The sequence below is a fragment of the Protopterus annectens genome, chromosome 1.part0 (assembly GCF_019279795.1).
Source record: "Protopterus annectens isolate FY-2018-M chromosome 1.part0, PAN1.0, whole genome shotgun sequence".
NCBI classification, from domain to species: Eukaryota; Metazoa; Chordata; order Ceratodontiformes; family Protopteridae; genus Protopterus; species Protopterus annectens.
The window spans coordinates 855,954,416-855,975,354 of NC_056725.1; the positions used below are offsets into that span (position 1 = coordinate 855,954,416).

Below are 20,939 nucleotides of genomic sequence, written 5' to 3' on the forward strand. Positions count from 1 at the left end.
TCATCTGGCCTGTTGGCTGGACATTTGAGACCACTGCCTTACTTAGACACCTCCCCGTATCAGAGCTAAAATACTCTGAAAACAGGAAGAGCCTTGTCCACTTTTAAATCCAGATAAGGAGGACTGACATGGGCTTTTAAAGTAGAGAGAAAGCAGCCACCAGTTCAGTTGTTGCCTTATTTCTACACTTTGTACAGTGGACAGAGCAAGCTGGATTTCATGTGCCTGTGGAATTGAAAAATTATTGTTTGGACTGATACGTTAGAGTTAGTAAAATTCAGGATATCTCTTTAGCTATTGTCATGACATATCCAGATAAATTGTCAGCATTTTTCTTTAGCTGTTAAATATATTTTGTATTTTCTATGTACAGCTTTGTAGTTGCTTGTGTATTTGCTTTTTTCAATAATCTTACTTATTTCATGTAAATAGTTTTATTATTCAAGTTACATGCTTGTAGCTGGTGATTTGTTTGTTGACTTTAGAACTAATAGAAGTAACTGTTAGTTCATGCGTTTTGAAGAGATACTCGTCATGCTCTTGCTACAAAATATTAAACCAATGTCTTATTTTAAGGTTAAATGATAACTGCATTCTTGGTGTGGAAAAGACATCTAGCTGGTGCTGTAGGCTCTGGCTATTAGCAGACACAGTAATGCACATTTACTGTATGCTCTTAAGGGCAATCACCCCTTGCATATCATTCAATGGTCAGTGATGGGAATCAGTACTAGATAGCCCTTGACCATCATACATTAATTGCTGGATATGGGCAGGATTTATGCATCAGTTCAACACATATTACCTGGCGCAAGTAGTCTAGATTTAAAACACATATTTAGCAGGATACAACTTCACAAGAAGGAGGTGTCTGACACAAGACATGAGCAGAAGGAAACCCACGGAAGCAGTTCAATTTGTCACAACAGTTTTCAGAGTCAAAAGAAGCACCACTGGCTTGAGTATGTCACAGTCTTGTGGTAAATGTTTCCAGTGCAAACAAATGGGGTATATATGATTTATATGTCCACAGCAACAGGGTGGGGCACAAAAGCAACATGAGAAAGTTAATAGAAAAATGACTACAGGAGTCGTGGGTGCATGGTGCATTATCTTCAAAGTGCACTGCTCCAGACTATCCAAAGGCCTGTGTCCTACCATGGTATAGGATAAAGAAACAATTGTTAAGAAGCTTATTGAAACAGATATAACTATTGTTATAAATGCACTTTTCAAAAGGGACATTACTTACCCAGGCAGTCCACTCCAGGTAGGGCCTTGAAAAGGATATCTTTTCTGCCTATTTGGCCAAGATTCCATTGGACTGAGAGACAAACAGGTATGTGGGTTTTATGATACACCAAGATGTGTTCTATATGGTAATAACTTTGGGAATAGAGTATCATCTGCACATGCAGTTTCACAAATTCAGGCATGGAGGCAATCACATGGAGAAGATAACAGAGGGACAGCAAGCCAATGTTCATACCTTCAATAGAAGATGGTGATGTGGCTACTTTGGGGGAAGAGATAGGTAGCAGCAGAAATCCTGAATGTGAGCCACAGCTGTCAAAATGTTACTGGACTTCTTCTGAAAGGGGAAACTTCAGCGGATGAGATGGATGGTACAAGTTTGTCTAAATCTGAGACACAGTTGATGGAAAACACTAGGGTTCCAATAAAAGGGGAAATTGGAAGGATCAGGAGGAGAGAGACGAGACAAACATAGCTCTCTGATCCTGCCTTATAGGAAATGTTACCAAGGAGACTCCGGACTCTCAAGGGCAGTGACAATAAACTGGCATAAGAGGTTACTAAAAAGATAACAGAGTCTATATGGTGAGATGTAGGTAGAAGAGATGCAAGAGATGGTAGTTCCAAGGGCTAATCATCAGGTATAACTGGACATAACCTATGATATATTTGCTGCTTCTATATTTTACCTCTTTTTCCTTTCATCTTGATGCCGAATTGCTTATTGATATCTACTTTCTGCTCCACTGTTAGACATAGGTACTGCAACTGCGTTGGTGTCTCTGTTAATGCTACTCGTATATATTATGCACACTGTTATTTGAATTTATACTTTGTTTCGTATATTATTATTATTGTTTGCATTTATAGTATTGTTACTGTTTTGGAGATTTTCTCCCCGGGCCTCCACTGAAAACGAACTCCTGGTCCAGTGAGATATTACCTGGTTAACAAATGTAATAAATAAATAATATATATATATATATATATATATATATATATATATATATATATATATATATATATATATATATATATATATATATATATATATATATATATATTATTCTGACAATGTTGGCAAACAAGATAAAAAAAGAAGGCTTTTAAAGAAATAGTGCTTCAAGACATTTGAGCAATGTCAAAAGACTGCCAAGGAAGGAGAAAAAGGTAAGGCTGCTATGGTGCAGTTGTGTATTATTGAGGAATTATTTCAGAGGGTAGCCATGGATATTGTGAGGCCTCTTAGTTCCCCAAGTATCCCGGTTAAGGGATATATTTTGATGATGGTAAATCATGCTGCTAGATAACCTGAGATATTGACGTTGCACTCTTTTAAGGTGGAAGAAGTACCAAGTGCTCCTCTACAAATTTTTTGCACTGTTGATTTTCCCCAGGGAATACTGATAAACTGAGCAGCTAACTTTAGGTTAAACCTACTTTCTTATGGAAGCACTATGGAGTAAACAGTTAAAAACATGATAACCATCTCCAAAACAATGGTTTTGGTGGTGAAATTTAACTCTGTGCATAAACTATACTGAAAGCATTTGCAGAACAGTTTAAACAAATGTAGGACAAGAGTACTGCAGGAATACAATTACTATTTAACTTAAAATAAGGTTGCGATATCATCAGGCATTGCCACCTGTTTGTCATCCTGCCATCTGCCAAGTCGAAATGAACCTATATTGTCTTTGCAGACAGAAAGGTGCCCCAACACTGCTCAACAGTTTTGCCATTTGAGTTACTTTATAGTCACATGGTAAGGAACCTCTAAACATAATTTTAGGATCAGTAGGAGAGTTAATGTGATTTTCAGAAGGAGTCTGTTGTGGAATATGTGCTGAAGTTTAGAAATATGCTTAGAGAGCTTATAAAGTTGTCACAATTGCATTTAGCACAAGCTCAACAGTTGGAAACAGTCTGGTATTACTGGAGAGTGACAGGAAGGGAATATATACTCCTGCAAAGTCTAATGCTGCCTAGAATAAGCTGTATGAAGCATGAAAGGGGCCTTCACTGTTGGATGGAGGAAGTGAGTGATGTGAATTATGTGGTGGAGTTGTCAGGCAGGAGACAGAAATATAAGCTCAATGACACACTGTCAACACTGCCGTGATAGAAAGACACTAATATGTAGTATATGCAGTGGGTTACAAGAGGAACAAGAGCAGGGTCTTGTGGTTGATCTCCTCCACGAAACTCAAATCGACACCCCGGTGGATGAGGTGGTGCAGCCAGTACAGCTATCCTATACACAGGACACAGGTTTAGGAAATCTGAGCAGTGTTACAAGAGTCAGGGAAGGTGTTCACTGTTAAATCAAGGATGTGCAATGAATGATGCAATCACTTATAGGCACATAGCATTTAAATTCAGAGCACCTCCTCGTATGTAATATTAGACCTAAGGCATCCTGGGACTGTATTTATGGTTTAACATACTTGAAGGACCTGGAAACAAACAACATATAATCATGGTCTTTCTATAGGTGTTACTCTACAAACTTAGCAAACATTAAGAAAAAGGATAATTCTAATTGGAAATACCACAGGCTTTAGTATATCTCCCTAGTGAGTGCACGTGTCTTTAATACTTAATACCAGCAGGAAAGGGAAGAAAAGAAAGTATGGTAAGTCAGTGGGTAGGTTATCCAGGGGTCGGTGGCCATCTGCTAAAGGAAGACTGCTTCAAGTAACCTTTTATAATCATTTTTTTAAGTGTTTGATGTTTGTTGTGAGGGCACCATTTGGCTGTATTCACAGAGAACAAAGCAAACAAGTTATAGCATTTCTGAATTTCTTTTAAGATAGTCCTTGGATATTAAGCTTCTATTATGATGTACCATTTTGGTAGATTGGCGACAAATCTTTTATTAGGGGTGTACCATTTCACTAAGCTGGTGATGACAGGCACTTTTGCTGGCTAAGGGATCTTATGGGCTACTTTTACCCTGAGTAAGCTATTAGGTTTGGGAAGTAAGACAGTCTAGTTTCTGGACTGTGACTCAGTGATGGGGATCTGACTGATAGGTGAGTAGCAAGTTTTGCAATTCTGTTGTAGCTGTGCTATAATTTAGTAAATTATGTGATAGAATGGTTAGCAAAGATTGGAGATGCATATCAACGATTAGATAACAAGAGGATAAAAGCTGTTGATATCGGGAGTGGTGTATAAGAGACTTGGTATTATACATTAGACCTAGTGTTTATAACATTTTGGATATGATGGTCAGTGTTTAGGTTTTTGTTTACAACAACTCTGAAAAGGTTAATGTGGGTGACCTGCTCTGTAGTGTTATTATTAGATGAGGTGATGTTTAATTCCTTGGGTTTATATAGATGTCATTCGATGTGAACAAAACCCGTTTGTTTTCTTAAGATTTATTAATAGTTGATATTGCTCAAGCCAGGTTTATTTGAATGATAATGACTCTTGGGTAATGGATTCAGGTTTGAGTAGTGTAGAGGTATAGTAAACATGTGTACAACTGTTTGCATATACTGAATGATTGTGGCATGTTTAGTTGCTGGATACATGTAATTTATAAAAATGTTAAACAGTAGTGAGCTGAGAAATCCCTATTTGAACTGTGAGACAGTCAGAATAGGTGTCCAATAATTTTACACACTGAGTATGACTACTAAGGTAAGTAGTAAACCATGTAAGAGTTTTTGGGCCTATACCTTGAACTGTGAGCTTGTGGTATAGTAGTTGAAGTGGTATGGCATTGAAAGCTTTGGACAAGTTGAGGAACAGTGTGGAAATGAATGCCCTAAATTGGGCTATTGGTTGATTTTTTTCTAAGAAAGCATATAGCAGTATTACCGTACCTAAGCCATTCCTCTCACTGAGCTTACCAAAAAGATTAGGATTGTCTGTGTAGTATGATAGGTACAGAACCAATGTTGTATAGTGGATAGCAAGCTTTTACCAAAAAATACATGGGTATTTGTGTGTGGATGCATTTTTCAAGTCTTTGGAGGCAGAGGTAGGACAGCAAAGGATCTAAACTTGTAGAGGTCAGTGGAATGGCCTCCTTTATACATAGGTATAATAACAGATTTTTTTCCACAGCAGAAGAATCTAGAGTTCTTTGATGAATCTATTAATAAGCATGCAGATTGAGTAGGCTAGAGCTTCTACCCCTAGTTTAATGAATTCCTCTGGCAGCTTTCAGCAACTTTACAGTGAAGAGATTTAATTCAACAAACTACCCTTGAGGATGAAGAACGCTCAAACCAACTTTACAGACTCTGGTGCAGAACATCCTAGCACGAGCTGAAGACTACAATCTTGCTTTCAGAAGGAACACTGTATTTCTTAAGTCACTCTGACTATACCATGAATGACATGTTAAAGAGTTGCTTAGGAGATTATAAGGGCCAGGTTGAGTATTAAGGCAAACAAGTGTTGGACACTAATTACAGAAGTAATTTATTTTGATCTTTGGGTAAGAAGTGCCAAAACTGGCTACAACCTGATAAATTGGAGACTATACAGGTATGCATTACCCCTTTTACCCAAAAGCAGCTGAGGGCATTCTTTGGCACACTAGTGTACTTCAGAAAGTTTGTCCCTCATCATAGCACCTCAGCTATTTCTTTTACTGATTATACCCAAAACATATGGCAGATAAAATTATCTGGACACTAGCTTATGAACAAGCTTTCCAAAACTTCAAGAAGGTCTTGAGTGGGCTATCTGTACTAGTTAACTTGCTCTGATTATAGCAATGATTTAATCAAGCAGGAAGATGTTTCATACCACATAATGGGAACTCTTCTTAGCCAGGTCTCTTAAAAGAAAGTGAAGCAACTAGTAGTGTACCTTAGTTGTAGACTTCAGTCAAAAAAGAAATATACACAGCTAGGGAAAAAGAAAGTTCAACAATACTATGAACTCTCCAGATCACCATCAACACCCTATCTGTATTGTTGAAAATTCACATTACTTACACATAACTCCTTGATGTAGTTAAAAAAGAGCCAGTGAGCAAAATAACAAGTATCTTACATGGAGTTTGGGATCATAGGCCTTCAGTGTGGCATCTAAGTGCTGTCAGTAATGCTAATGCAGATGGCGTACCAAGGGTTGGGAACATTATAGTACAACTCAAAATGATGCATTTACAAGCACCAAGCATCATATTTTGGTGGTTTAACATCAAAACTTGATGAGGTATACAAAAGGGGAGAGAAATGAAAAAAAGTAGAACTCTATTAACGCAAATGTACTTGTTTTCAGATAAAAAAGTGACAAGCTGAGCAATGCTTGCATGTGTTTTTTTTTTCAGTAGAACATGCTTAAAGCTGTAATAAAGATTTAAATATTCCCTTCATAAAAGCTGTGGTTATTCCAAATCTTGCAGTAGATAGGCATAAAAATATATAGAATGAAAAGTGTATATTTAGTAAGGAATAAATTGCTTTCAGTGAAAAAGCAGCAACAGTAAGTAAAATCCATCTGAAATAAGACAATAGCTTCAGTGCTTTTTGAAATGATAATTCAGGATAAGGATATATATACACTATGCCACACATGCACACACACACAAAGCTAAAAGACTGAAAAGAGGAAAATCATCATCCACTTTTAAATTCCAAAGAAGGAAGGAATGTCTTGGGCTTTTTAAGAAGACAGAAAGCAACTGCCAATTTATTTGCCATCTTAATTCCAAACTGTAAACAGTGCACTTTATTCTTGAAGCACAGCTGAAGCTAGCTTCTATGTTTCTGTGGAATTAAGTAATTACTGTTTGGATTTGTAAGGCAAATATAATTAGTATTTAGTGCATTTAGGAATTGTAGATCCAGATAAGCTATTACTTATGTCTTTTTTATGTCATCTGACTGTTTAAACACATTTGTTTTTTAATTATTTATGGAGCTTGTAGCTGCATATGCATTAGTTTTTAACAAATGTCATAATTAATTTTATTTGAAGTAAAAAGTGTATTATTCAGTTTAAATGATTGTGGCTGGTCGTTTATTTATTAGAGTAAGAGTGTGTATTGACTGCTAACATTAACTCTTGGCTCGTGCCTTTTCAATAGCTATTGTTAATCTCTTGCTAATATTCAAATATTTAATGATTGAGTTGTTTTAAGGCTATACACTAATTCCTTTCTTCATGTGGAACAATGTTCTAACCCGTGGAAGCATTACCTTAAAGACAGGGGGGGTTGGTGGAGAGGTACCATCAGTCCTCTCATAGAAAAGACTGCATATGTGTTTATGTGCAAGATTAGGCTGGCCAAGCTTCAACTGCTGGTGAGATTGCACTCAACGGCACTGGGCTCAGCCTCAGGTGAGTATAATCTTGGGGTTCTAGTGATTACAAATTGATCTGCAGATGTACTATATTAAGCTTATTTAAGAATGACAGGTGCTTGCTGGAACCAGAAGTAGCAGTGCACATTTGCTGTGTGCTCCTCAGACTGGTTCCACTTGCATACTGTCCAATGGTCAGTGTTACAGACAGTCAAACCATTACCCATAATTCTCACTTATTAATTGCTGGCAGTGTGTGAGAGTTATAAACCTATTCCTTATGTATGATTTTGTGCCAGTGATGTGGATTTTAAACCCACACAATTACATATCAGTGTGAAACAGGAGTAAATAGCACTTTACCATTGTTAACAGCTCCACTTAAGTTTCTACAAAAGTCGTACAATGAATATATTATCATTGTCATTTAAAGCTCCTTTTCTATCAGACAGATTATGATATCTGCCACACATGCCTTTTACTGTAGTTATAATATGATTCTATGGGAGATTACCATCCTCTTAACGCCATCTGCAGTACATAATAAAGCTTAATAATGTGGTTATGTCCATATGCTTTGGTCAGGACTGCCAGGTTCTCTCCATCGCTGTCATATATTGAAATCTAGTCTGGGCATCAGAATTTGGGACGTGTCACTACTAGAAAATGATTTACAATTCTTACCACTTACCTTATCTCCATCACTTGTATCACACACTGATATTTAGCATACAGGTCACAACAGGTGAATTGGTCCCCCTGCAAAAAATATTGTATCAAATGTATATGGTGTCTTGGCTGTTGAGAAGCAGCACCTCCTTGTAGCACTCATTTATTTTTCACTCAGGCTTATATATGTTTTTAATAATTCATTCTGGGGTTTGGCAACTCCACCTGCCTCATATATATTGTAAAACATGTCCTTTTAAATAATTTATATTTCACTTATTGAGTTATTTCTTTAATTTATAGCATGTTTTGAGTGTGATGGCAAACAGTGGGTGGACACAGGAATGCAGGTGGGTGGAGCATGCAGCTGTCGCTCTTACAAGTGAATCATAAAATGTCTGCAACCTAATGATAAGATGGTACAAAATGAACCATGAAGCTAGTGGAGGTAGGATCTGCTTCTAAGTCTTGAGCTGAAGTCTGTGCTAACCTAAACAAGAGATTATCCTGAGTTAGGGATTATAGCAGCAGAGGTGGGAGAGTATACACATCTAGAAAATAATGTCATTTAATGGTTGCAAGAATGCAGAATATTAACATTTTACACCATGGTTCTACAACATGTGGAGCCTATGAAGATTTGCAGGAATCTTGTCAGACATAGTCATTGGTAAAGTACCTTTCTCTGAAAAAACAAAATTAAAACAGGCATTCCAGATAATATCAAAACAAATGTGTAAAATATATTTGAGAAGTCATGTGCGGACAGCATAGGTGCTTGGTTTACAAATGTGTGCATATATAGTTTTGAGAAAAGTAAACAAGAACAAGGGCTACTAATGTGAATACAGAAGGGGAAGTCAATTAGGACCAATGCAGCACATTATTTTGCTCATTTTGAACATTTATTTTTATTCACTTGCTTAACATTTATTAATGGAAGTGAACTACTCCATGGACTTCTTCAGCCGCAGTGTGAGCCAGTGTGGCAAAGGACAGCACAATACAAATGTTGCAGTACAGTTAATACTATAACACATTCAAATGTCATCAGAACTGGTAGACAGCATGTGAGAAAACCCTCCAAAGGCAGTTGTGGGTTTAATAATGCAAAAAAGAAGATTTTTACCAGAGAAAAACAAAAGAATTATGCAGCAGATTAATGAGATTCACTATCTATCATTCAGAAAAACAGGCAGACTGGTATGCAGTGGCATTACTGCTTGTGTGCCCTCTAAATCCTGAAGTTTCTCTGAGACCTGGTGCAAAGGCATAAGTGCTGCTCTTTTAAATATAAATGGGGTTCAAGAGGAAAAGATCTGTATAAAAGCAATACTAAGTGGCAAATCAGTAATAGGAAATAAAAAGAAAAATAAAACACATTTTTGGATCAATAGCAGTTTTGTTCTGCATATTTCTTTACATCTCCATGTATGAAGAAGCCAGTAACAAGACATTACTGATTTACTGTTTTAAAGAGACAGTTTCTGAACTTCATCCTCATTAGTAAATGCTGTTTTCTAAGTATGAGCATCAAATCCTTCAAAGTACTGTCAGTTTATCCCAGCTGCACGCTACAAGTTTGTTTATTATAAGATGGTTTACAGAAAAAGTAAAAGAATACTCATCAAAGTCAACTGGCTGAATTGTAAAGTTAACAAAATAAAGCATTTTACTGACATCTTAACTGTATCATGCAACTTTAGAGATCTGAGCTGTCAGTGCCCACTGATTTACTGGCCTCATGCCATCCTTGCTTTCTTGATATGTAACTTGATAAAAATGTTGCAGAAATAGGCTTAAATTTAGTTACTTTACATGGAAAGAGAAGAGTTTGAGACAGGCAAAATAATTAGTACACGCAAACAAGTAATGTACAGTGCATCCCAATACATAGCTTGTACTCTTAAGCACTGCATAGCTTTATGAAATGTGTATATTTACCACATTTTGGATACGTCACCAACATTACATCTTCTCTCCTTGCTTCAAAGATTTCAAGAGCCTGTAAATTCTCCAACTTGCACAGAGCAACAGGATACTGGTAACCCTTATGGTGAAGGATAAAATCTTCAGGTCTCTTATTTTGAAATTCTGCTACAAGCCTTTGCAGTTCTTCCATTCTCCGTTTCCTTTCTTCCATTTTTTTTTTGTTGGTGCTTTTCACTGTCTTATTCTTGTACTTGTCTTACTTACACCCTCAACAGCAGAGAAAGTGTGAGCTGCCATCAACACCACAAATGAAACGTGTAAATACTTACAGCTGGATTCCTCTAAGCACACAACCCTCAGAGTCTCCTCCTCTTCTATTTCACAACAAAAATTCCTCCCCCTTCTAATTATGCTAGTAAGGAACTCCCAAAAATAGGCCACTGGGAAATGAAATTTAAAACGTAACAGGTTTTATTATTCAGTTCTGTGTGTGTGTGTGTGTGTGTGTGTGTGTGTGTGTGTGTGTGTGTGTGTGTGTGTGTGTGTGTGCGTGTGTGTGTGTGTGTGTGTGTGTAGCCACAGGCTATAAAAGGCATTCTACTAAAGGAAACATGAAACATTTGTGTTATGATGTATAAGGATTATTAATCTCAAAATTGAATCAGTGTAAACATATTCTCTTTAATTGCATGTCATGTACTGCAGCAGGAATATATACTTTTTCTTTGTGATGTTGAAACAATCAGAAATGTATCTACAATATATATATATATATATATATATATATATATATATATATATATATATACTTTACCTCCCTCTATTGCTGTATCTGTTGCCAGAAACTAGAAAACTTTGTAAATAAGATTCAATCCATGGTCCCACTTAAAAAGAAAAGAAATTGACTGTCCAAGCAAAAAACAAGTATTTGGCGCAGGATCAATACCAGACATATTTGAAATTGCATTCTTAAGTGACCTGCTGGTTGGGCATTTCAATTTCAAATAGCAATGATGTGTTTGCGCAGCTCTTAATGTGCAGTAGGTAAAAACAGGTTAAGAAAGAACCCTTACTTTCACTGGAGCAAACAATGGTTTTGTACAAGTAAAACTGTGTATGAACATAAGCATTGCATTTGACTTTTGACCCTATCTCCTAATACTTCAAGAAACACAATTAGCTTTCTTTCTTTACTAACTTAAATTTACTAGCTGCAGGGGATACTTATGAAGCCTACTCAGAGACAACTTTCAAGAAGTACAAAACGTTTAAAAATAGTTACATTTACAATGATGGAGAGACACGTTAAGATCTGCAGAAGTAAAAGTGATACTTAAAATATGTATAGTCTTTGCAAAGTAGAATAACAAAATTTACTAACAATGGGAAAAAATAATAAAATGACTGTTATACAATGAATTGCCATGGCGCCAAATAATACATTGTACAAAAGGCTTGTCACTGTGAAAACTACCCAAAATGTTATTACCTGCAACAGGTTAATGTCACCTACCTGGAAGGCTACTTTTATCATGATATATACAAAAAATATGAATTAGACTTACCAATATGTAACAAAAGCAAGAGTATATTAAAGAAGAATGACAGATTTTTTTGATGTCCTTGCACTGACTGCTGCAGTATTCTTAACATATGTGGATTCCCTGCCGTGGAATCCCAACGTCTGGCCAGTCTACAAAAGACTCTTGTTGCTTTAACAGTAAGCCAAACATCACCCAACTGCTCCTTGCATAGAGTAGGCCATTAAGGTGATGTTCAGGCCTACCACAGTCAGAACTTCTCTGCCGGCAGTCCAAATGCATCTTTTCACCATTGGTTTGTTTGCCTGCATCCGTTTTCTGCCAGTTGAATGCATTTTTGTTCTACACTGACTATATCCGCCTGTTTGCTGACTTCTTTGCAGTTGCAGATAAGTGCCCCATTGGGGTTTTTGTTTTGTTTTTTTTGTCCTGTTTTGTGCTCCTTGGGGTTAATGCCATGCAGGAAGGGTAAATGCCAGTGTGGGAGACAGATTCCCCGTCAAGATCACCACAATAAGTGTCTTTTTTGCTTATGAGCTTCTCATGACTGTACGTCTTGTTCTATTTGTCAGACATTCATTCTAAAAACCGCAGTCGACTTTCTTCCCTTTCCTTGTATCTTGAGAAACAGCATCTTAAGCTTCTCGCTAAAGATACAATGGAAGGAATCTCCCACCACAAGGGTTGCCCTTTATGGAAAAAGAAGGTGAAAAAGGTACGACCAGAATTTTCTGCTGTCCAGCCTCTGCAGAGTGTTTCTCCCAAGGTCATTACAAACCCGGAGGCTCACCCAATTATGTCATCAGTTTTCGCTGCTGTGACCATGTTGGAGCCCAGTGAGCATCTGGCTGGCAGCACGTCCTAAGAGGCTTTGCATGTGTCTGTCTCGGATGTACAGGGGGATCCATTGGTGATTTTTTTCTGAGAGACGTAGGGGAGCCCCTCCATTTTTAGTTGGGGAAAAAATTTCTACTATGATTCTAGACTGTCACCCTGGGTCTTAGCTTTCTCAGTTTTTTGGAGGGGACATTCCCTTAAAAAAAGAACCAAAAATGTAAATGCCTATTCTGCTCCTAGAGATGCACAAATTTACTGGCAGGCTTTTACTCAGGGGCTATTTACTACTTCAATATCCTTAAAGCCTCCTCAAGGGGGTTTGGTTCCTGCTCCTGCTTGGTGCTCTACTCCCCTTAAAAGGGCTAGAGAACGTGATTCTTATAAGGATGAATATGATTCTGATGATGAATCTCTAACTTATTCTAAACAAATTCCTTCTCCTTTGGACTATAGGTCAGTGGCAGAGGAATCTATTAGACATCGTGTTTCTTTTGAGGAAATTTCCTTTGGGGACACACTTGCTAGGATGATTTTTTTTAAAGTGGGATTGTGCTCAGGTCTCTGATATTCATAGCAGGTATTATGAATTGCTGTAGTTGGAATCTCCTAAGTCTGCAGCTATTCCTCCTGTTTTGGATGCTTTTTCCAGTGCCGCTTATGCACCTGATTCTCTGCCCCTTGCTCCCAAGAAACCTAACAAGTTTTATAGGGTGCCTGAGGATTGTTATTTTTTTATATAAATGTCCTGCTGCCTACCCCTCTGTTGTGTCTGTAGCCTCTGATAAGCCACCTCAATTGTTTCCTTTGCCTAAGTTATTACCGTCTGACAAGGACAGCAAGGCTGTGGAAAGGCTGGGTAAAAGGTTTACACTTCTACTACCCTAAGTTTTTGGGCTATGAATTATAAAACCCATATGTCTAGGTATGTGTTGGCTATTCTTTCTCAGGCCTGTCAACTTATTTCTGAATTTCCAAACTCTGAGGGTAAAACTTCTGTTCTTTTCTTGCTAGGGACTTGCTCTCAAGCCATTCATCATTCTATTAAATGTAGTTATAATGTGGCAGATGCCTATTCTAGGTTCAGTGATGAGGAGATATTCCCAGCTTAGGCTTCAATCCCTACCAGATGATATTAAGGCTAAGTTGATGAAAGTTCCTCTGGATTCTAATCTTTTGTTTGGGGAAGCTGTTGCTGGTTTGTTTAAGTCCCTTTCAGGATAAGGGTCAGGCATTACAAGAGTTTGGACGTGTTTGTTTCTCCTTTGCCTATGTTTCAGAAAACTACCCTGCTAAGCCTGTCTTTTTTCATAGGCAAGCACACCCTTCTACTAAAGATAAGAAGAGTGGCAAACAGGCTCCTCCTGCTAAGGCTTTTCAGTTTTCAGGGAATCAGAAGCCTTCCTTTCCAGACAAACAAGTTACTGTATGACTACTCATCACTTCCCAGCCATATTCCTCTTTCTCTTTCTCTTTGCCTTTCTCTTTCTCTTCCTGTTTGGCTTCAGATCACTCAGGATTCTTGGTTCTGTCAATCATACCTCACAGGTACCTTATGGTGTGGAAATCCCATCCTCCTTTTATGGGCATTCCTCAGCCTCCTCATGAACAACTTCCCTTTTTCCAGAGGTTCTTCAAAATCTCTTGACTCAGGGTACTATTCAAAAGGTGTCTGTGTCCCAAAGTGGGAAAGAATTCTACTCCAGACTGTTTCTAGTGACCAGAAAAGAGAGCACTTGGAAACCTATTCTAGACCTTTCTCATCTAAACAGTTTTCTAAAAGTGCCTTCCTTTTTGGATGTTGTCTCTTTAGATACTGTTTCCTCTCTTCTTCCCTCAGGCCTATATGGTGTTCTCTGGATCTCAAAGATTCTTATTTCCATATTCCGATCCATCATCTTTTCAAGAAGTTTTTGTGTTTCTATGTTGTTTACTGGCATTTTCAGTTCTCTGCTTTGCCTTGTGGCCTTTCTACTGCCCCAATGTTGTTCAGCAAATACCCTGCTCCTGCGATTGCTTTTTGCAGGCTTCAAGGGATCCAAATATTTAATTACTCGGATGATCTGTTTATTCAGGCATCCTCTCCAGAGACCCTTTTGCAAAATCTTCATTTTACCACTTCCCTTCATCAGAGTCTGGGGTTCACTATAAATTTCAAAAAGTCTTCTCTGAATCCTTCTCAGGATCATGTTTTTCTGGGTTGCAGGATTTAGATGGTGCCAGTGATGGCTTCCCTGCCCCCTACAAAGACCTTTACTCTCACTTCTTTTTTTCACACTCTTCTTCCTCTGGCTTCCATTACCACAATCATTCCAATGTTCCTTCTGGCCAAACTTCACAAGAAAACTTACAGTAGTTTCTGAAGTCAGTGTGGCTTCAACATGCACATCCTCTAGACTTTATAGGTCCTCATCTTCTTTGGCTCAGACAGGAACTTCACTTGCAGATTCAGCAGCTGTCTCTGAATCCAGAGATCCCTTTTCATCCCCCTATTCTCTCTCAGGAATTGTTCACAGACGTTTTAGACATGGGATGGGGGCAACATTTGGCTCCCTAAAAGTTCAGGGGGTGTAGTTGCCTCATCACCAGAAGGAGCACGTTCATTTCAAACAGATGACAGCTCTTTTGCTGGATCTTCATGCCTTTCATCCTCTTTTCTGTCCATGGCTTCTCAATGTGTTCACAGAAAATGCCACAGCGATGTGGTTTATCAACAAACAGGGAGGAATGATATCTTATCTTCTTTGCTGGTTGGCTCTTCTGGTATGAAATCAAGTATCAAGTGGTCAGAACATTGTGGCAGACACTCTAAACAGGTCCTTAACTCACTCCCATGAATGGATGCTTCACAGGGATGTGTTTCTGGACATTATCCACCAGTGGGGTACTCCCCAAGTGGATCTTTTTGCCTCCCCTCTGAACAGACAACTTCCTTTATTTTGTGCCAGTGTCCAAGGTCCTCTGGCATGGAAGGTGGATGCCCTCTCATTTTCTTGGAAGGGGATGTTTCTTTATGCATTCCCTCCTATTTCTCTCATTCTGAAAGTCCTGTTCAAAATTCAAAAGGATGCTTCCAAAATCTTGTTGGTGACTCCCTTTTGCTGCAACAGCAGTAGTTCCATCTTCTTCGGCATTTAGCCAGGGCAGTCATCTCAAGTTACCTCACAGGGTGGAACTGCTCTCCCAAGACAAGGGATCTCACATCCATCCCCACCTGTCCACACTTCAACTGACATTGTGGGTGATAGAATTTTGATTCCTTATAGGCACGTTTTTCCTGAGGACATGGTGAAAGTCCTGAAGGAGGCCAGGAAACCTACTACTAGGAAATCCTACTTATCCAAATGGAATAGGTTTTCTATTTGGTGTCTCATAACCTGGACCCACGTATTGTGAACGTTTCTTTGGTTCTGTCTTATTTGTGTGTGTTGCTCAATGCTGGTTTGGCCTATTCTTCTATTAAGGCCCACTTATCAGCTCTCTCTGCTTGTCTGCCTTTTTCTCCTCCTTTAGCTTCTGGATTTTGAGGTGAAACAATTTCTTAAAGGCATCCTTAATATTAGACCTCCCAGGAAGCCTGTTTCTCCTCCCTGGATCTTAATTTTGTTTTGCAGAAGCTGACTTAGGCTCTTTTTGAGCCTGCTGTTTCAGCTTCCTTGAAACATTGCTCCTTGAAGACTGTTCTTTTGTTAGCTCTTACTTCTGCCAAATGAGTGTTTGAGTTACAGGCCCTTATGGCTTGTCATCCGTTATTGATCTTTCATGAGGATAAAGTGTCCATGCGGATTAATCCTTCTTTTAAGCCTAAGGTGGTTAATGAGCTATCACTTAATCAGTCTATTAATCTGCCTACTTCTTTCACCTGTCGGCAAATTGACAGTGAGAGGGTGATGCATACTTTGGACATGCATAGACAACTCAAGGTTTATTTGGATAAGACTAAGGCTGTTAGAAGATCTGATCAGTTATTTGTTTCTTTTCATCCTAGATCATTGGGACTTGCTGTATCCAAACAAACTATTTTCTTCTTGGATTTCTAAGGCTATTTCTTGTTGTTACACTTTTCATGGTAAGAGCCTTCCCTCTTCAGCCAAGGCTCATTCTACCAAACCTTCTTCTGGTGCTTCTTTCAAGGGCTTAGATACTAACTCTATTCTTGAACCAGCTACCTGGACTTCTGTGCATACCTTTACCAAGCACTACAACTTGGATGGTATCTCTAGAGCTAGGGCTGGTTTTGCTAGTGCCATTCTTTGTGGCTTTTTAGGTGACTCTTCTGCACCACACCCCTCCCAAGGTTCCTCTTGAGCTTTGTCACTCTTCCATATATTAAGAATACTGCAGCAGTAAATGTAAGGACATAGTACAGTTATGTAAAATCTTATCATAACAGTAGATGTCCTTGCCTTCACTGCTGCAGTATTCACTCCTTCCCCCTAGTTTTTTGCCTTCGAGGATGTACAGATTACCTCTTGGGGTCCTTGAACTGGTGCTCCTACTGGAAAATCAATTCTGACTACAATAGGCCTGAACATCACATTTATGACCTACACTATCCAAGGAGCATTTGGGTGGTGTTCGGCGTACCTTTAAAGCAACAGGAGTCTTTGGTACACTGGCCGGACGTCAGGCTTCCATGACAGGGAATCCTCATATGTTAAGAATACTGCAGCGGTAAAGGCAAGGACATCTACTGTTATGGTAAGATTTTACACAACTGTACTTTTTACCTGGATAGACTGTAAGTTGCAGATTACCTGGAAAGTAAAATAGAAAAAGTATTTGACAAGTGCATTTGCTCTCAGACACTGCTCTTCAATTACCTTCAGGCCACACAGTATGGCAGTGACTGCAGTCAGCCAATTAAAGTGTAATCAGTGGGGTACAGCTGCCACATTCATCTGTCTTGCTGCTTCAGTGATTCCCACATGAGATCTGAACCATTAAACTCCACATCAGTATTACAGACAGCTTGCCCACTGGATGGACCTGCAAATGTGCAAACATATAAAGATCCAGAAAAAGCCAGACAACATTCCAGTAATATTCTTACAGCAGACACATCCAAGGCAGCCATGGAAAGTTGCACCCCAGATGCAGCATCATCATGCCCCTCAGATGTCTCCATATCATTACCATCAACAGTGTGATGTGAACAGACTGTTACTCTGGAATTATCATGTCCTTTGCGCAAGATGCTGAACTCTTCATGCCTGACAGATTTATCCAATAGCACAGAAAAATCTTCAGACCACCATTGTCCATACTCAGACTTCATTTTGCAGTATCCTTGTCTACAACTCCCTAACATCCAATTTCTATGACATCTGTACTGTCATCAGAGTCTCCCATGTACTGCACTCCTGCAGATTTAACTAGTACACCCAGATATAAAGTCACATTAGGCAAATCAAACACCTGAGCAAGGACTGAGGAGAGTATACTGTTCTCCATGATTGAAAACAGTACTGTTCTGATCACCAGTACAGTATCTAGAAGAAGAGTGCTCAGCAATGGATTACAAATACAGTTCTGAAAACTGATAAAAATATAATAGAGCTTATTGTACACCACGATTGGCAATAACATGTAGCTACCACATAGCCGCTAACTTGGTGCATCATATTTACCATCTGAATTTCCATGATGTACCTACAATACCAAGAGGGCAAGAGAGGGGTTCACAATTACTACAGCTATAAAATTCATCATTACAAATTTAACAGCATAAACTCAATCTTTTCACTGATAACTGAAGTGTAGTAATTGTAGCATTACTTATCAATGGTATTTCCCACAAAGGGCAAGCTCTGTGCTGTCAATAAGCTGTTTAGTGAGCCAAATATGCTGTTTGAAGCAGGGTAGTGGGAATTAATTGTTTACTCACTAAAGAGGTGGAGGTTTAATTTTTAACTGCGCTTGATGTTGCAGGTCACCTATAAAGAGAAAAAATGTATGTACAATGTCAAGAATATAACCACACATCTAATGCATTGTGTATGCAGTACAAAACAATAATCCTTCATTTACTGTCCTAGTTTCATATGTTATGAACTTGTCAGAAATGTCAACTTCCATGCCGCCACCAAAAACTGAGATTTCATTCTTCACCATGGAGTCTACAGTGTCAGATCCCAGTTTCTTTGTTGGGTCATCAGTTGCAGTTGCCCGATCCTGAACTTATCACTGTTTCACATGTCAGTAAACTAATAGTGACACTGCTATACAATCCAGCTTCAACACCATCAACATTTAGGAATGTATGGATAGTGGTCCAAATACATGTCTTGTCACCTTAAATGCATACTAACTCAGTAGTGGAGAACTTTGTTACCAAGCTGCCTCAAAGAAGTTGGAGTGTTATTCCTAATTTGTAAAGTTGTCCTAAGACTTCTGTTATGCAGCTGATGTGTTACGGCCACCCAAAGGCCAGAAAGCAAACCAGCTGTCAGGGCTATGATAGTAGTCATGTACAGGGTCATGTACTCAGTGTCAGTATACTTTATGTGTACGTTGTTGTTCCCCTGTGAAATAATGAGTCATAAATGTGCATATATTTAAGTTTGAGGAAAATCACGCTTCATCATATTAGAAGATTGAACTATATTTCCCTCACAAAGCAGTTCACTGTGCTTAAAGGCTAGAACATTTATTAGCATAACACTAGCCTTGCTATTTGTAGGTTTTCCCACATTTTCATTTCTATAGAAATTCACCTATCAAGCCTTTTTACAACTCTATATCAGCACCCATGTTTATTTTCTCCTAGCAAACAATCACTATCAAACATCTCTGGCATATCCCATCTATTGCTCAAAGAGGTATTAATGGTGCCTGTCCTTATTTTCTCATAAGAAACCTTGCAGAATGCATGGCTCATAAAGATAAAGTCCTGATTTTGATCAATATGACCCAATATTGGATATCAATTCCATCAAAGAGGTACTAGAGGAACTGTCTGGACAGAGTGGAAGGGGTGATTGACACTCTCCTTCCTATGGTCCTGTGTTCCTATGCCCTTTCTATGCAGGAGGGAATGGTGTTCATTTTCTTGCAAGAAGACTGAAACATGGCAGAGGCTGAATGTCAAGCTAGGGTGAAAAATTTACACCAGGCACAAACTTTGGCCTGCTAAGCAATGCACAAACCATAGTCAGCTGTTGACATGCAAATTTCTATATGTACATGTCACTGGGTTGCCATTGCAGGATATTTTGTAGGCATGTGTGGCAATATCAGGACTGCATCAGAAGATACCCAGACAGTTCCAATAGTAGTAGGAGCAACTGGTCTTATAAAAAATAATTTACAATTCTATTTAGATATGTTACCAGTTCATGTAACACCATATGAACTGCAAAAGGAGTCATTACTGGGCACAGTGCGAGTGCTGTGAAGAGCACATTTGGATAACATCAAAGAGTGAAACAATGCTAATTTCATGATCTTTAATCGTACTTTGACTTAAGAATGGGGTCCATTCCAATCATGGTACTGGAAACCCAAAAGACTTGGAGAAATTAAAAATGGAAGAAACCCTATTCCTTGCTCTGTATTGGCTGCAATCCTTGATTCTAACTACCATACCTTTTGTAGCTAGAGATACCAGGAAGAACAGGAGAAGAACAGTGGTTCTTTATGGGAAGGTGAAAAGCCCTCGATGGTCACAATAATGGGAGGACAAAAATGTTATGATATCCAATTCATTCTACTCACCAACATGATTATTTTAATTTTGCTGTCTGGAACACTATTCTTAGTGTGGAAGAGGAAAATTACCATTGCCGTTCCTAAATTAGTTTCTGCTTCCTTTATGCCAAAACTTCACACTATCTTTCTTCTCCCCATGTTCACCAAAAGTTTGGAAAGAATGGTCTCTTCTTAACTTACACTTTGTCTTTTACAACATTTTACCTCACAATTCCCATCATGATTTCAGGAAGAATTAAAATACTTCTACAGCACTTCTGTCCCAACCAAACAAATTTACAAGACCATGGAACATGCAGCCCTCACAGGGGCTATCTTCTGTAACGTTTTATATCTCATTGATCTTTGACACATGGTTTAGACACCCTTTCCCTACGTAGTTCACCAGTTACTTACAGGGCTATATTTGGAAGGTCTTACTAAACATTGGTTTTCTCACCTTTTCTCAGTCATTAGAGGGATTTACTACAGTTCCATTTATCTATCTTACTTTTCTCTGCCTTCATGAACTCTAACAACTCATAACTCTTGAAGCAAAATTATTTGCTGTAATGACAACACATCCCTTTCCAGATACAATTCTGGCCCTCTTCTTCATTTAACAACACTAAACTTGAAAGGGATATTCTTACTTTGCTAACTGTCTCAATAAACAATTGTCACTCAATACATTCAAAACCAAAGCCATGTTATTTGGCACCTGTATGATAAGAGAGTCTAGACC

At 38.5% G+C, this 20,939-nt stretch overlaps 1 protein-coding gene across 2 annotated transcripts in view; it reads right to left on the minus strand.

Annotated features, from left to right (window-relative positions):
• Positions 1–20,939, minus strand: part of LOC122795346 (sulfotransferase 6B1-like) — a 537,147-nt gene that overhangs the window by 441,377 nt on the left and 74,831 nt on the right. Inside the window, exon 1 of one of the 2 annotated variants that reach the window (XM_044063679.1) lies at positions 10,143–10,496. The exons of the other annotated variant lie outside the window; for it this stretch is intronic. Within the exon in view, the coding sequence (XP_043919614.1) occupies positions 10,143–10,341 (199 nt within the window). The 5' untranslated portion in view covers positions 10,342–10,496. Of the gene's footprint in view, positions 1–10,142; positions 10,497–20,939 lie in introns of those variants that run through there. 2 annotated transcript variants of the gene reach the window in all.